This window comes from Sus scrofa, chromosome 7, assembly GCF_000003025.6.
Source record: "Sus scrofa isolate TJ Tabasco breed Duroc chromosome 7, Sscrofa11.1, whole genome shotgun sequence".
NCBI lineage: Eukaryota > Metazoa > Chordata > Mammalia > Artiodactyla > Suidae > Sus > Sus scrofa.
Genome location: NC_010449.5, coordinates 42,328,524 through 42,346,853, shown reverse-complemented (window position 1 = coordinate 42,346,853; position 18,330 = coordinate 42,328,524). Strand labels below are relative to the sequence as shown.

Below are 18,330 nucleotides of genomic sequence, written 5' to 3'. Positions count from 1 at the left end.
AAGAGGAAAGGGGGAAAATATCAAGACGTGAGTCATACAGGCGAAGGGGCAGGTCCCCGCAGCCATGCACGCACTGTACAGACGTTTGCTGCTGGTCTTGTGAAGGTCACGACTGGTCACGGACATCAGTCATCCTTGACGGATATTAGTGTTTGTCTAGATATGAGGCGATGCAAGAACTGGGCTCATAAAATCTTCTAAAAATATCCATCTGGAGGCCTTTTCTTCCGGTTTGCCCAGAGCCCAGAGTGCCTCACTCCTGGTCTCCACCCTGAGCTCCACTCAGGGGGAGCTGCGGGTGGGCAGCTGCAGTGGCTCATGTCCTACTCCACGTAGAGGCTGATGGCAAGGGCCAGACTCCAGTTCACAGTCTCTAAAGTGGAGATGCTAGCAACTGTTCATGTACGTGGCATCAAGGACAAGAACGGGTAAATCTAAACACACTGCTTTTGTAATCTGTGTATAGAATGTTGGAACAGCTCTTAAAATTCTGGTGCCTAATTTCTCTGTTGAAAAAACAAATTCTAATTGTGATGACATCTACTCATTTCCCCGAGGTGAGGAACAGAAGCCCAGGTTAGAATCCGAATCTCAACTCTTAGCTCCCAGTTCAAGAGTGAAAAACAGTACTCAGTACTGCATTAAAAATAGTGAAATGGGAGAATCCCCTCTGTGGCTCAGCAGTAGCAAATCCAACTGGGATCCATGAGGAAGTGGGTTTGATCTCTGGCCTTGATGAGTGGGTTAAGGATCCAGCATCACCATGAGCTGTGGTGTAGGTTGAAGACTTGGCTCAGATCTGGTGTTGCTGTGGCTGTGGTGTAGGCCGGCAGCTGCAGCTCTGATTCGACCCCTAGCCTGGGAACTTCCATGTGCCACGGGTGCTGCTCTAAAAAGCAAAATTAATTAATTAGTTAATTAATTAAAAAATAAAAATATTGAAATGGGGAGTTCTCATTTTGGCTCAGTGGGTTAAGAACCCGACATAGGGTCCACAAGGATTTGAGTTCAATTCCTGGCATCTCTCTGTGGGTTAAGGATCCGGCGTTGCCGTGAGCCATGGTGTAGATCTCACATGTGGCTCAGATCTGGCATTGCTGTCTGTGGCTGTGGTGTAGGCCGGCAGCTGTGGCTCCTTATTGACCCCTAGCCTGGGAACTTCCATATGCCTCAGATGAGGCCTTAAAAAGAAAAGAAAAAAGAAAAAAAAAAAAACCTGAAATACAACCTTTCCTTGGCCTTTTGCATTGTCTATAGATCCTGTTTTACAAAACTTTTTTTATAAGAAAAAGCAGACTTGGCTCTTATTAATTCAATTTAATCCCATCAGGGCCCCTGGGGGGGAGGGGGGCTCCTAAAATAGTATCCACTAATAGGCTGTAGAGGCACATGAAACCCTTAAAACTATATGAAAGGAGTTCCCGCTGTGGCCCAGTGGGTTAAGGATCTGGCATAGCGTGGGTTCAATCCCAGGCCCAGCACAGTGGGTTAAGAATCCTGCATTGCCGCAGCTGTGACATAGATCACAGCTGTGGGAACTTCCATATGCCATGGGTGCAGCCAAAAAAAAAAAATGTACAAAAATTGTGTGTATATATGTGCATGAGTCCATCCTTCTGGGCAAAAGAAGGAATTTGGGGAATTCTTTAAGTGCAAAGACTCACAGCAACCAGCTCTCCACGGTCTGTGAATAGTCCATTAACCAGTATGTAAAGTTTTCTTTGTCTTGTTCCCTTCTCTTCTGTTTTTTCCTTAGGGGATTATGCAGATGACAGAGGATTTGGATAGCACAGGGCAGCCCCAAGGCCAAGCCGAGAACTCCGTGTCCCAGTCACCATTCACACTGGGGGTAGCTTTTGGAAGTTCACCCCCTAAAAACATCCTTTGTCTCACTCATAAGCTGAATGGCTTCCCTGAGGCCTCTGAACGCTGCTCCACAAAGGCACAGCTCGGGGAGAAGGAGGCTGGATGTCAGTCTGACGGGAAGCTGAGGGCCATGTCGGGCAGAACCATCGCCTCCTCCCTGACACCACAGAGGTCCACACCCACGTCCTAATCCACGAACCTGTGTCCATGTCCCCTCTCGTGATGAAAGGGATTTCTCAGATGTGAGATGGGGAGATTGTCCTGAATTATCCCGGTGAGCTCAGTGGACTGGGGACGGGGGTGGGGGTGTTCTTTACAAATTTTTATTGGGGTATGGTTTTTGTTTGTTTTTATAATGATTTTTTATTTTTTCCATTATAGTTGGTTTACAGTGTGCTGTCAATTTCTACTGTACAGCAAAGTGACCCAGTCACATACATAGGTACATTCTTTTTTCTCACATTGTCCTCCAGGGATATAGTTTCTCTTTGTTTGTTTGCTTGCTTGCTTTTTAGGCCCACACCTACAGCATGTGGAAGTTCCCAGGCTAGGGGATAAATCAGAGCTATACCTACTGGCCTACACCACAGCCACAGCCACAGCAATACCGGATCTGAGCCACATCTGTGATCTGTGCCACAGCTTGTGGCAACGCCGGATCCTTAACCCACTGGGTGAGACCAGGGATTGAACCCACATCCTCATGGATATTTCTTCAGCTTGTTACCGCTGAGCCACAACCAGAACTTCCGTATTGGAGTATTGTTGATTTACAATGTTGTGTTAGTTTTAGGTATACAACAAGTAACTCAGATATATAATTTTTTTCAGGTTCTTTTTCCATATAGGTTATTTTTTTTTTTTTTTTTTTTTTTTTTGCTTTTTAGTGCCACATGCACAGCACGTGGAGGTTCCCAGGCTAGGGATCTAATCGGATCTACAGCTGCCCCGCCTACATCACAGCCACAGCAACGCCAGATCCTTAACCCACTGAGCAAGGCCAGGGATCAAACCCGCAACCTCATGGTTCCTACTCGGATTCGTTTCCACTGCACCACGACGGGAACTCCTCCCATATAGGTTAATATAGAACGTTGAATAGAGTTCCCTGAAATATACAGCATGTCCTTATTTGTTACAAGCCTTCTTCAAAGGAGGCAGGAGGAGAGTCAGTTAAAAGAGAGGCAGAGGGAGGCATTGTGAGAGGGACCCAATGCACGACAGCTGACTTTGAAGACAGAGAAAAGGAGCCGTGAGCCAAGATATGTGGGCAGCTTCGAGAAACTGGGAGAAGCAAGAGAATGAATTCCATTCCCCCACCCCCCGGCCCCCGAGCCTCGAGGAAGGAACTCAGCCCTGCCAACAGCTCGATTTAGCCCAGGAGACACACGTCAGACTTCTGCTCCCCAGCACATAGTACACTTCTGTTGTTTTATGCCACTAAGTGAACAATGATTACAGCAACAATAGAAAATGCACATGGAAGTTCCTATTATGGCTCAGCGAGTTAAGAACCCAACATAGCATCCATGAGAATGGGGGGTTGATCCCTGGCCTCGCTCAGTGGGTTAAGGATCTGACACTGCCACAAGCTGTGGCTTAGGTCGCAGGTGCCGCTTGGATTGCGCGGGGCTGTGGCTGTGGCGTAGGCTGGCAGCTGCAGCTCTAATTCTACCCCTAACCCAGGAATGTCCATGTGCTACAGGTGCAGCCCTAGAAAGAAAAGAAAAAGAAAGGAAATGAATGTGGAGGTAAGAGGAAGAGCGCCTGTCATGGCTCAGTGGAAACGAATCCGACTAGAAACCATGTGGTTTCGGGTTCCATCCTCGCTCAGTGAGTTAAGGATCTGGCATTGCCGTGGGCTGTGGTGTGGGTTGCAGACCTATCCGGATCTTGCATTGCTGTGGCTGTGGTGTAGGCCGGCAGCTACAGCTCCGATTAGACCCCTACCCTGGGAACCTCCATATGCTGCCAGTGTGGCCCTAAAAAGACCAAAAAAAAAAAAAGAAGAGGCAAGTATCTTCTCTTGCCCATATTCACCTGGGGAAAAACAATAAGGGGCTCACAAATGCACAGCTATGCTTGAGGTGACCCCCACACAAGAGACTCATTTCCCTGGACATGCCTTGGGGGCAGGGAATTCAGACTTCCTAGAAAGCCCTCACGGGGGACTGGGCATGTTGCAAATACAGTAAATGCAAATGAAAGCGTGTGTGCAGGTAGATATTACAAAACAAGTTCTCTTCTCCTGGCTGGTCACGACCTGACCCCGAGATCTGTGGATGCCTCATTTAGGGGAAGCTTTGAGAATGGATGGAAGAATTGGGTTGGGCGGGGAGGCACTATACTCAGAGGCTTCCTATTGGAGGTTTTGGCGGGAACCAAGAGCATTATCAGCGTGATGGTGATGCTATAAGGAACCAGTCAGGACCACTAGCCCCTCAGTGGATCCAGGACGGGAAGCTCAGGGCTGCCCAGTGGTGATACTGCCCCTGGTGGCCAAAGAAGGCCGAAGGGACAGCAGCAGACCTGGGGTCTCACCTCCTCCTTCCGCCCAGAAGGTGGACCCGCTTCCCCCCACACAAACACAGACACCACACCAGGAACAAAGGGCCTTGAGAGAAAAAAACAGCCTGGAGAGAACCTTTTTTTTTTTTTTTTTTGTCTTTTTGCCTTTTCTAGGGCTGCTCCCGCGGCATATGGAGGTTCCCAGGCTAGGGGTCTAATTAGAGCTGTAGCCGCCGGCCTACGCAGAGCCACAGCAACGTGGGATCCAAGCCACGTCTGCAACCTACACCACAGCTCATGGCAACGCCGGATCATCAACCCACTGAGCAAGGCCAGGGATCGAACCCGCAACCTCATGGTTCCTAGTCAGATTCGTTAACCACTGAGCCACAATGGGAACTCCGAGGAGAACTTATTTTTGATTGCCACTGTCTGTACATATATATAACCTATGTTGCCTTCCAATGACCCACGTTGCTTTTTTTTTCCTGCCGTCAGTCGGAATATGAATTTAGACCAAGATGAAATCTATAGGCCTAAGGCATCTTGGGTTTACATGCACACGGACTCAGTCAGTGGACTAAAACAAACATACATTATTTTATTCTCCATCTTCTTCCTTCTCCCCCAGCCCCCAGGGACAGATGGTCATCTTGGCGACGTTAAAGAAATGATCCTGGCTCTCTCATGCGGCTGTTGCTGCAAAGGAGGTGCCATTTCCATCCCCGGCCCAGTGGCAGTGGTTCTCAGATTCAATTCCTGGCCGGGGACCTTCCATATGCTGCGAGTATGGCCATATGAAAATTTATTAAAATGTACTTTATAGGAGTTCCCGGCAGCACAGCAGAAATGAATACAACTAGGAAACTTGGGGTTGTGGGTTCGATCCCTGGCCTCGCTCAGTGGGTTAGGGATCCAGCATTGCCGTGAGCTGTGGTGTAGACCAGCAGCTACAGCTCCCATTGGACCCCTAGCCTGGGAACCTCCATAGGCCGCAGGTACGGCCCTAAAAAGACAAAAAAAAAAAAAAAAAAAAAAAAAAACCCAAAAAACAAGAAATGATCCTTTTACATTTGAATATTTTCCTGGGTCACACGTTGTTTTTCTCATACTCCAGGACCTTTGTTGCGATTAAGAATTGTAGATTGGGAGTTCCCTTCGTGGCTCAGCGGTTAATGAACCTGACTAGGAACCATGAGGTTGTGGGTTTGAACCCTGGCCTTGCTCAGTGGGTTAAGGATCTGGCGTTGCCGTGAGCTGTGGTGTAGGTCACAGATGAGGCTAGGATCTGGTGTTGGTGTGGCTGTGGTGTAGGCTGGCAGCTATACCTCTGATTCGACCCCTAGCCTGGGAACCTCCATATGCCCCAGGTGTGGCCCTAAAAAAAAAAAAAAAAAAAAAAAGAGTCGTAGATAATCACTAGTTTTGTCACTTGCTCGAAATATTGAAACCCTGAGCCTTTACTAGCTGACACCAGCTGATGCAGAATGTTTTGCTTCTCCTCCAAGTGCTCTGTGGGGGCTGGTGGCTATGTCACCGGTTAGAGGGAAGAGCTGTGTGACGCAGTCCTACCCTGTCCTCTCATACCACGTGCTCCACACCCTTAAAGTCTTTCAGGTGACCTTGTCCTCTCTGGGGTAGTATTGTTCTCGGCTTCTGTGACCCTGTAGCCATATCGTCACCAAGACATGCACATTTTGACCCCCATTTTCTGCCTAGAATTTGAGCTGAATCTGGATTCGCTTTTTCAGTGGACTCCCTGCTGACCACCTGCTCCACGCTGCAGTATCAGTCCCCAGCGCTGTGTGAATTGTAGGAAGCCTTGGGGAGAAAACAGGTGGCAAAATGAGAGACATTCTGCCAGAACCTCTAAGAAGCCCACAGCACAAGCTCACCATTTCATGAGCTTGTCACATACGTGACCCTGGGGGGAGATTTGATCTGGTTGATAGAGGAACACATTGCAGGGGAAAAAAAAAATTGAGAAACGGGAGCAGTTTCCAGAGAACCATGGGCAGGAGGTGGCAAATCACAGGTCTGAGGACGGGCCACGGACACTGCAACAACCTGGGGTCAGAGGAGCACCAACACAAAGGGAATAGCAGAGCCAGGCGGTTCTGTTGCTGCTGCCGGGATGAGATTGTTCTCCAGGGGAAAACAAAGACAAAGGGGTGTGGGGGCCCCTCTCTCCCTCTTCTCTGAGTACATGATCAGAGGGAATGGATTTAAATTGTAGCAGCGATTCGATTTTTTTAGATCTTTTTTTTTAAGGAGGTGACAAGATTTGAGTGACTTGCCATGTTCACATGGCTACTAATTTTTTGGGCCAGTTTTCTTTTCTTTTTAAAAATTTTTAATTTTTGTCTTTTTAGGGCCGAATCCACGGCATATGGAGGTTTCCAGGCTAGGGGTCAAATTGCAGCTGTAGCCCACACCACAGCCACAGCAACGCCAGATCCGAGCCACGTCTGCGACCGACACCACAGCTTACAGCAACACCAATCCTTAGCCCAGTGATGAGGCCAGAGATTGAACCTACATCCTCATGGACACTAGTTAGATTCCTTTCCACTGAGCCACAATGGGAACTCCCTCTTAAAAAAAAAAAAAATATTATAGTTGATTTACAATGTTCTGTCAATTTCTGCTATACAGTAAAGTGACCCAGTTATACATATATATACATTCTTTTTCTCACATTATCCTCCATCATGTTCCCTGTGCTATCCAGCAGGATTTCATGGCTTATCTACTCCAAATGCTATACTTTTGCATCTGCTAAGCCCAAACTCCCTGTCTATCCCACTCCCTCCTCCTTCCCTTTGGCAACCACAAATCTGTTCTCCAGGGCCCGTTTTCATAGCCTGATCAGTCAGATTCTAAAGCCATAACTCTTTTCACTCTGCCATGTGGAACTTAGCAGGGAGGTGGGGGGCCAGGCTAGGAGAGTGTGGTGGTTCTGTCCCAGTTGTGGGTGAATACAGTGGGCTGGAGTCTTATGCGGTCACATTTACTGCTTCTACCTGTGTCTGTGGTTTACTCAAGCCACCCATGAAAACCTGAGCTTTGTTTGACTGCCATCTAGTGGTCATTTAGTCTCTGTAGGGAAGATAAGTAAGATTTTTTTCATGTCTTTGCTGAGAAGCCATGAAAATAATTTGTTTGCAAAGATGTGCACTAAGAAAAAAACAAACCAAATGTTCCCCAAATCTTAACTTATGTGTGACTATGTCACGCAGAGAAATCCAAACCTGCTATAAGATCACTGAAAATGGACTTTATAAATTACATAGTTTAACTCTTTTACTGATGTATTGATACCCAGAGAAATACAAAGGATTACAAGGAATATTCCTTACACATTACCTGTTCAGGGAGAGCATATGATTAAGGACACAGAATTCAAAACTGGCTTGCCTGGGTTGAGCTCCATCCCTTATGAGCTGAGTGGTCTTGGCCAAGTTGCTTAACCTCTCTGAACCTATTTCCTCACATATGAAAGTATATCAGAGAATAAACCTGCCACCATATTAACTCTATTCCTTTATCTCTAACCTTTGAGCTCCATGGCCTGTGCTTGGTCTTTTTGGCTTTGCACCTTTTGTAAGATAATGTTGCCTATATCCTGGAATATACAGGATAGCCCATTCTCATGGCTTAGACCTTTAAAGGATAGCACTTGTCCATTAAAAAAGTTACAGAACATAAGTTCCCATCTTGGTGCAGCAGGAGTGAACCAACTGGGAACCATGTGGTTGCGGGTTGGATCCCTGGCCTTACTCAGTGGGTTAAGGATCCGGCTTTGCCGTGAGCTGTGCTGTAGGTTGCAGACACAGCTCAAATCTGGTGTTGCTGTGGCTCTGGAGTAGGCCAGCAGCAATAGCTCTGATTCGACCTCTAGCCTGGGAATCTCCATATGCCTCGGGTGCAGGCCTAAAAACACAAAAGACCAAAAAAATAAGTTACAGAACGGAGAATGACATTTGTCTTGTATGAAGGAAGTTTATAGAAACATTGTAGGAGTTCCTGTCATGGCTCAGGGGAAACAAATCCAACTAGGAACCATGAGGTTGCAGGTTCAATCCCTGGCCTTGCTCAGTGGGTTAAGGATCCGGCATTGCCCTGAGCTGTGGTGTAGGTTACAGCTGCAGCTTGGATCCTGAGTTGCTGCGGCTGTGGTGTAGGCTGGCAGCTGCAGCTTCCGTTCTACCCATAGCCTGGGAACCTCCATATGCCATCAGCAGTGCCCTAAAAAGACCAAGAAAGAAAAGAAAAGAAACATTGTGGTCAGACCTATGAGGGCACCTGCAACAATGAAAGTCTAGTGCTGAGAAATTGGCAACAACCTGCCACACCTTCTCACCTATTAGTATAAAAGAAGCCTGAATTTGAACCTGGGTAAGATGGTTGTTTGGGACACTAGTCCACTAACTTCTTGGTCTGCTGCCTTTCCAAATGACGTTTCTGTTACTTTCCTCAACAACTGTCTCTCGATTTACTGGCCTGTCCTTCAGGGAATGGTATGGGCTTGGACTCAGTAACAAAAGGTAACACTAGAATCTATGACATCGAGTTGTTGAGGTAATTAAAGAGAGAGATCAATTTAGATGGAGATGACCTGCAACAATGCTTAGTACACGGAAAGCACAATACAAAAATGCTTATTTTGGACTAAAAATAAGTTTAATATAAACCCTATGGTAATTAAACTGACTGCTTAAAGCCCAGTATAGCAAACATGTTAAAAGCATTTTAAGAGTGTAAGGCAGAGATGCTCAAGCCTTTTGGGAAAGACCACATTTGGTCTATGGAATGTGTATGTTCCAGGCAGCTTTCACCTTCTGAGATGGCCCCCACTCTATGAGTAAATTTACTTATTGGAGTTCCCATCATGGCTCAGCAGAAACCAATCTGACTAGCATCCATGAGGAGGCAGGTTTGATCCCTGGCCTTGCTCAGTGGGTTAAGGATCTGGTGTTGCCATGAGTTGTGGTGTAGGTCCCAGATGTGGCTCAGATCTGGCATTGCTGTGGCTGTGGTAAAGGCCAGTGGCTACAGCTCTGATTCGATCCCCTAGCCTGGGAATCTTCATATGTTTCAGGTGGAGCCTTAAAAATAAATAAACAAACAAATAAATTTACTTATACCTAAAAAAAAAAAAAAAAAAAAAAAAAAGAGAGAGATGTAAGGCAGAGTCTTTGGCACCATAGTGGTTAGTCCCAGGAAGCTGTTAAAACTTGAATCTTTAAATAGCTGAAGAAGAGGGAGTTCCCTTTGTTGCTCAGGGATAACAAACACGTTATCCGTGAGGATGTGGGTTCGATCCCTGGCCTTGCTCTGTGAGTTAAGGATCCAGCGTCACTATAAGCTGTGGTGTAGGTCTCAGAGGTGGCTCAGATCTAGCATCGCTGTGGCTGTGGTGTAGGGTGGCAGCTGCAGCTCTGATTCAACCCCTCGCCTGGGAACTTCCATATGCCGTGGGTATGGCCCTAAAAAGCAAAAAAAAAAATAATGAAGGAAAGTAAATAGTTGAAGAAGAAAGAAAATGCAGGAGAGGGTAAAGTCGGCCAAGGGGTAAAGAAAAGGGACTACATCCTATTTGTCATTCATTTATTGATTCATCAACTCAACATTCACTGTCTACTATGTGTTGGGGACCATACTGGGTTATTTTAGGACAACAGTCCTTCAGTGTGGTTCGCAAGGTCAAAACCACTCTCATAATAATAACCAAGATGTTAGCTACTTTTTTCCCTGCTGACATTTGTACTGATGGTGTAAGCAGGTCAAACTGTTGCTGTGTCCCATGGATCAAAGGCAGTAGTACCAAACTGTCTCTCTCTCTCTCGTTTTTTTGTTTGTTTGTTTGTTTTTTGTCTTTTTAGGGCCGCACTGGTGGCATATGGAGGTTCCCAGGCTAGCAGTCTAATTGGAGCTGTTGCTGCCCGCCTACACCAGAGCCACAGCAAAGCCAGATCCCAGCCATATCTGCGACCTACACCACAGCTCATAGCCATGCCGGATCCTTAACCCACTGAGCGAGGTCAGGGTTTGAACCTGCAACCTCATGGCCATTAGTCAGGATTGTGACTGGTGGGCCACGACTGGAACTCTAACATGACCATTTTTAACTCATCATTTCTTGTAATGCATTACGGTTGAAAAATCTCCCACCAAATATTTATAAGTGAGATTATCTGTGGTGATCAAGTTTAGATATGAAAATTATGCTAGATTCATAAAATGAATTGGGAAATTCTCCATCTTTTTCTAAACCTTTGACTAGTTTAAATCATGCAGTTAAAAACAGTGAAGATTCCCTCTGGCCTTGCTGCCTTTTTTAGTGGTAGAGCTTTAATTACATTTCCTATGTATGGTGTGTTTCATCAATTAAAATTTCAATTTCTTTGGGGGCAAATATTCATTTTTTTATCCTAAATTTCCATAAGTTAACAAAAGCGTGTCTTGGTGTTATATATCTTGTCAATCCTGGGAGGGATTTCTATTTGCAAAATCGAGCCTTTATTTCACATTTTTTTTTAGATACACCTCAACACATGCATCTATTAAGATGCTCGCGTCTTGTGCCTGAACACTCACATTTGAACGGTGTCAGTTATTTTCTGACTGGCGCAGAGAAGAGCATAGTAGCAATAGCTCTAATTCAGTGCATCATGTAAAACACCCTCTTGAAATTCCCATCGTGGCTCAGCAGTTAATGAACCCAACCAGGATCCATGGATGCAGCTTCGATCCCTGGCCTCACCCAGCAGTTTAAGGATCTAGCATTGTCGTGAGCCGTGGTGTAGGTTGAAGACGTGACTCCAATGCTGCATTGCTGTGGTGTAGGTGGGCGGCTGTCTCCTATTCGACCCGTAGCCTGGGAACCTCCATATGCCACAGGTATGGCCTGAAAAGCAAAAAAGTTAAAAAAATTTTTTTAAAAATAAAACACCATCTCATCCAAACTGTTGTCTTTTCTGGGAGCCCCTTGCTCTTCAGCCTTCAGGTCGGTAGAGTTTACAATGAGTGCGGCTTCTCTGTCCCTGTCATTCTGCTGTGTGGGATTTGGGTCTGAGATGATCAGGTGGACATTTTAGAGAATCTGCATCTGGAATGTAAGTTAGTCAGACTTCAGGCTGTCCTCATTTTGTTTCAACATCTCAAAGCATTTGGGAGGCATTTTTTTTTATTATAAATTGTGATTGTTTCCTTATTTGAGGGGGATGTTTTTATCTTAGATCTCTTTTTTCCAGCTACCAAGTCGATATTTCTATCTTTTTTTTTCTTTCTTTCTTTTTTTGCTCTTTAGGGCCACACCTGGGACATATGGAAGCTCCCAGGCTAGGGGTCGAATCGGACCTGCAGGTGCCGGCCTCCATCACAGCCACAGCAACATGGGATCCAACCTACACCACAGCTCATGGCAATGCCGGATCCTTAACCCACTGAGCAAGACCAGGGATGGAACCCTTATCTTCATGGATGCTAGTCAGGTTCGTAACCCACTGAGCCACAGTGGGAACTCCCTTCATTCTATTTATTGTTTTTAGTCCGTTTCAAGGGAGAGGATAGGATTAAAAATGTCATAACTCTGTTATACCAGGTTATATTTGCATTCTGTTTAGTTAGCCTTTAATAATATTTCTAAAAATACACGATACTGAGAAATGTTAACAAGTGATTTCCCTCAAAGAATTGTTAGTGTAGTTAAAATATAGTTTTAATCATTTTATTTACACACTTTCCTAGGAAGTGAAATGTGGCTAATGAAAAAACTTATAGCCTGATAGGAAAGAATAACACCCAACTGCAAAATGAAAACCATAACAGCTTCTTCGATAGAAAAAATTACTGGATCTATACAAAAAGTATTGATACCTATTTCTAACTTGATTTTCATTATATACAAGCATGGTCACAATAAAAGTGTTAGTGGCAAAGGTAAAAGCAGTAATGGTTAGGATTTGGAAAAATTTTTCACACCCCAACATAGTCTAGTCTCTTCAACCTTGACTGGCAGGTAACAAAGTCAAATAGACCCACTAGAGTTATTTGGTTTAATTTATGCCCAGTATTCATAAAGGTCAATCAACCGCAAGTAGAAATTTTTATAATTTGTAATTTTTTTTTTAACTTAAATGACTTGTCGCATTTTCCATATTGCTTCACGATGGTGTCTTATTCCTTCTCTATGATGCAAACCTTCCAGATTTCTAGAGACCCTGGAATCATGTATGTGGCGTACCTTTTCAGCAAGAGGTCATGGGCCTTGAAGCCTTATGGACTTGACGTTAAGGAGCCCCTCTCTCATACACAGTTTTCTTCCACGGGTTCAGTTACCCACCGTCAATTGCGGCCCAAAAATATTAAAAAACAAACAAACAAAAACTTCCAGAAATGAATAATGCATAACCTTATAAACAGTTCATGTCCTTTCAAGGAGCATGATGAAATCCTCCTCTGGACAGGAGATACCCCTTTGTCCAGTGTATCCGGGCCTTCCCTCTGTGAGAAGACTCACAATCCCAGGGCTCATGTTAATTAACTCTTGTTTTACTTTATGATGGTCCCAAAGCCCCCAGAGTAGTGATGCTGGAAGTTCAGATATGCCAACGGAATCCATTAAGGGCTTCCTTTAAGTGAAAAGGTAAAAGCTATGGACAGTAAGAAAAAAACCATATGCTGAGGTTGCTAGATCTACAGTAAGGAAGAATTTTCTATCCAAGGAATTATAAGACAAGCTAGCTTTGCTGCTGCACCTCGGACTGCAAAAGTTAGGGCCGAGGTGTGTGTGCTTTTAGTTAAGATGGAAAAGACATCACATTTTCACATTTGTAAGATTTTTCAGAGACCACCTTCCCATAAATTTTTTTTTTTTTTTTTTTTTTTTTTTTTGTCCTTTTAGGGCAGCACCTGCGGCATAGGGAGGTTCCCAGGCTAGGGGTCTAATCGGAGCTGGAGCCACCGGCCTACACCACAGCCACAGCAATGCCAGATCTGAGCCGCATCTACGACCTACACCGCAGCTCACAGCAACGCTGGATCCTTAACCCACCAAGTGAGGCCAGGGATAGAACCTGTAGCCTCATGATTCCTAGTTGGATTTGCTTCTGCTGCGCCACGACAGCAACTCCCCACATAACTTTTATTAGAGTATATTGTTGTAACTGTTCTAGTTTATTACTAGCTGTTCATCTCCCATTGTGCCTAATGTATAAGTTAAATTTTATCAGAGGTATATATGTATCGGAGAAAACAGTGTATGAAAGGTTCACTGCTGTCTGGGCTCCAGGCATCCATGCGGGTCCTGGAACACACCCCATCCCCGTGTATGTGAGGAGGATGCTGTTCTTATTTTTCGTATTTACCAGGACTTTCAGCTGTGAATTCACAAACCCAAGATGATTATGAGCAAGTTTATGCTTATGGAACCAAGAAATGAACGGGCTGTTGGGGCTCAGGAATGACTGCCATCAGTTTTAATATCCTTCTGGATTCTCTTTACATTCTATTTTATTCTTTCAAATCAGCTTTTTCCAGATGACAGAAAAATGTAAATGTGGGGAGCTTCCATGCTCAGACTAGTTTTGGTTTCCAATATTTAAAATCTGTCTCTCACTCAGTAATTCAATTTGGGCAAAGTACGCTCAGCTCCATTTTTAATATAACACAAATGAAGAGAATACCTCCCAAGAAAGGGATGCTATATTAAGTCAAAGGGAGAGGACACACCATGTCTTTCTCTTAATCTCACCTGCCTAATTTACACAATACGCATTTCTGCAAGATGCTTCAAAGAATAGACCAGCAGCCTCCGTTTTTTAAAAAACCTACTCTTTGGCAAGCACTCCATAAGGTTCTTCATGTAAACTATTTCAGATTCTCTCAATAATCCTGTGAGGCAGGATTGTCTCACAGTTCCAGGTAAAAGAAAAGACTCAAGGTTCAGAAAGTTTCACACAGGTCTAGAACTTTTAATGTTTTCATTTTACTATTTACATTGTTTCTTTTCTTTGGAAAACTCAGTCATATAAAATAGTTTTCATCATACTCTGCAATAAGCATATGCTGAAGTTAATGAAAAATCATCAATAAAGATGGACACAACTGGCAATACTATTCTTTATTAATTTTTCTCTTTGAGGGAGAAGCATGCTTTTTTACAGCACCTGTAAACAAGTCAGTGAAGTATACTGTTTTTAATTCCCCATAAATATATATTATTATTTTTTGGAATGTTAGAATATCACAATACCAACTGCATTACACAATAGTTACTGAAGGCAAGTCAGGCTATAACAAGGGTAAAATTTTATGGCTAAAAATATTCATAGCAGCAACTTTTAAAAGATGATTTTATTAAATCAAGTCATTCATTGCACTTGGTCATTTTATTGCTACAGCAAAACAAGGCCATTAAATGTTAACACTTCTCATTTCTGATTTGAACTGATTGTCTCGTCTCATTCTGTTCATACATTTCCAAGCATCAATGCAAAGCATAAAATGTTTACCAACACATCCAGAGAGCACTTGGGTTTTTTCCTGTGATCAGAGTAAGAAGCATAAAAAGAGAATCCTCCGTTACACCAGGCCCATTTTCTCTTCCTATCTTCAGATGTAGATTTTGTAAAGAGGTAACAGCTTTATAGTATGACCAAGCTTAGTGGTCACACACGTGCGCACACACACAATACTCCTAATATTGAAACGAAGTTAGGAAAATTAGTAATATTTTGTGTTTCAAAGAATAGCAAACCTGAATAACACATTCACTAACAATGTGGCAATGACAGATGCCATGCTGTTTACCTCTGGTCAGTCATTTATACTCATTCATTAAAATAAGAGAAAAGATTTACCCCCAAGTAAAAGCTACTGTTATTACATACCATTTTGTGACATGAGCTTCATAAACAGGAATTAATAAAATTCCCATATCAAGAGCAAATACGTAAATTGCTAGATTAAAGGAACCATTTTTCCCTTTGAGTTTGTTTGGTTTTCTTTACTATTTGGTCAATGGCAGGAAATAGAGATCAAGTACTTTACTTTTCAATTCTGACTGAAGAGAACACAAGCAAACACCTTAAATGTCTTTCAGTATTCATGACCTTCTTGATTTTATGCATTGGTGTGAAAATGACCAACATAAACTTTAAGGTGGCCTGAAATCTGCTGGAACCTTCCCCTACCCCATTATTAGGGTGGAGAGGGGTCACCTGGTAAGATTTTCCAATCATAAAGCTGGAGAATGATTTCTAGGATACACTGTTTTTATTTTTACCTAAGGACCTTCATATTAAAAGAAGATCTAATTTATTTCAAAAGGAAATCATTCATTTGACAAGTATTTTAAAACTTTAGAAGAGGAATAAACAACTTTGTTCAATAGTGACCTCATCCGAAGAGCCCAAGTACTTTAAAGAGCTAAATATACAGACTCAATGCCCAATCAGGTTTCCCCAAAAGCACGAATTTAAGTTGTGAATTTAACAGTAAGTAATTATGTATTGGAGTTTCCATTATTTTCTATTTCACCTTTATTTGAAACAATATGACAAACTTTCATTAACACCAGATTTCAGTATAAGATTAAACTGTAAAGGAAAAATATTGGTTTGGTGGTTTAAAATAACACAAAATGGAAGCATGATAGCTGGTACCGCAAATCTGAAAGTCATTTGTAATGAAGCTTAAAATCTATTTTTTTTTTTGCAGATAAAAAATCATATTTCTTTAACATAAACCCACATATTTGAGACATATTACCTGTAGATAACATTTGAAAACATTCAAGTGTTCCTAAGTGACTCTGAAGAAACTGCTCTTCCGAATATGGCCAAATATATTTGGTTTTAAATAAGCTGTAATATTACATTTTATTATATACTAAACACTCTTTATAAAGTTGGTACCTAAATGACAGCCAAAATATCTCCACCCGTTAGTCTATCAGGTAAATTACACAATGTAAAACCTGAGTATTTACAGTGATAACTTGTCAAAGTATGAAACCATATACTGAAGTTCTGAAAGTACTGGAGTTTTGTTTTTCTAACATTACCATTATTAAAATCAAAAGGAGGGGCATAAAGAATTAAATCACAAGACCATGAGATGAGTAATATTTGAGCCTGTAAAATAAGCAGAGAAGTACAGCTTTAAGGCTGGTGTTTGCATATTCTATGTGCTGTAGTTTCTAGGCACAAGTTAAGGGTTAAATTGACATTTTTTTAGTTTCTTAAACCTAATGAATCTAAAATAGAGCTCACATCTTCCCCAATATATTTAACAATCCAATACATTTAAACTAAATTCCTTTTATGAATCCTACAGTGCAAGCAATATAAAATATTTCAAAAGTTGAAGGAATTATTTTGATTATTTCAGCTGCAGAAATTATTTTCTTTCATTAGTTATTACTGTATGCATGGGTGAGTAATCTGGTTTGTAGCTAGGAAACTCCTATCTCATCACCCAAAGTATAAACAGCACTGCAAACAAACAGGCACAACAGTGTAATCCTGGGTAAGAAGCTAAACATAAAAAATATATACATACAAAGTTTATATCCCTTATGTATTAGGGGAAAAGTAGTGACTACCGCTACCATAAAGCTAACCTGTCCCTCTCAAATAGTATATTTTACAGATTATTTGTAAAGATATCACCATATTTATAGTATAGATCTCTTTAAAAATAATACTACAAGTTCAATAAAAAAAAAACAACTATTGTGAACTTTTTTCCTTTATACAGATTCAGTAGTATTTTCAAGCAAACTAAACAAAAAGTTTGCAATCCCAGCACATAAGAAATAAGGCCTCTTTTTTTCATATTGGCAAAACAAAATATATATAAAAAATTTACCCTCCCCTACATTTTTCTACAGCTATAATAATTCATATACTCATATTTCTTTATCATGACATCAGTATTCGTTATTTTTAGGTAACAAGTCAGTTGAAGTTCATAGTGTTGCTTCTGAATCCCTGGAGCAGTGAGAACACTTCAAGACAGGACTGCTTTTTTCAGCTTCTCTACTTCCACCTAAAATACGAAACATAAATTGAGCAACAGTAAAACATCTTTACTTTAGTAGAGTTTATTTATCTTATCCTCCGTCATGAAGTTCTGATATTTTCGAGCCTCCAGATTTTGATTTCCATTTAAAAATCTCATCTCCAATGGTGTAATAAATACAAAAAAAGTTCAACAGAAGAAAACCTCACAATGCAAGTTCCTAGATGGCAGGTGATAACAACACCTAAAAAGCAACTACATTTGTCTCAGCCAGAACAGTGCTAAATGATGTGAGCATTTGAAAGATCTGTAAGAAAATCAGCCCTGGGAGTTCCCGTCGTGGCGCAGTGGTTAACGAATCCGACTAGGAACCATGAGGTTGCGGGTTCGGTCCCTGGCCTTGCTCAGTGGGTTAAGGATCCGGTGTTGCCGTGAGCTGTGGTGTAGGTTGCAGACGCGGCTCGGATCCCACGTTGCTGTGGCTCTGGCGTAGGCCGGTGGCTGCAGCTCCGATTGGACCCCTAGCCTGGGAACCTCCATGTGCCGCGGGAGTGGCCCAAGAAATAGCAAATAGACAAAAAAAAAAAAAAAAGAAAATCAGCCCTGCAAAGAACAGAGAGTATCCCTGAAACCAAATTAAGAAACATACACATACTTGTAACTAAACAATGGGGGCAGTACAGAAAAATGTGGTTTGTTTATTTTTAAAAAGGACCAAACAGTTTAGTTCTATGTTTTTCACTTACTGCTTATGAAATATTAGTATGTCACTTAATGTCACTTGGTCTCAATTTCCTCAAGTGTAAATAGTATGTATGTTCTAGATTAAGTTGCCTTTAAAGCTCAGACGTACATATAAAATCCAGTCAGTGTGTTAGAAATATTTCCACTGTTAGGCAGATCTTCAATTAATGAAAACTCACAATT

General features: G+C 42.5%; 1 protein-coding gene across 3 annotated transcripts in view; it reads right to left on the bottom strand.

Moving 5' to 3' along the window:
- The window catches only part of CD2AP (CD2 associated protein), a 114,508-nt gene continuing 110,508 nt past the window's right edge, over positions 14,331–18,330 (bottom strand). For 2 of the 3 annotated variants that reach the window (XM_021098032.1, XM_021098031.1), the window contains one exon: positions 14,331–17,430. In XM_021098032.1, the coding sequence (XP_020953691.1) occupies positions 17,421–17,430 (10 nt within the window). In that variant the 3' untranslated portion in view covers positions 14,331–17,420. 3 annotated transcript variants of the gene reach the window in all.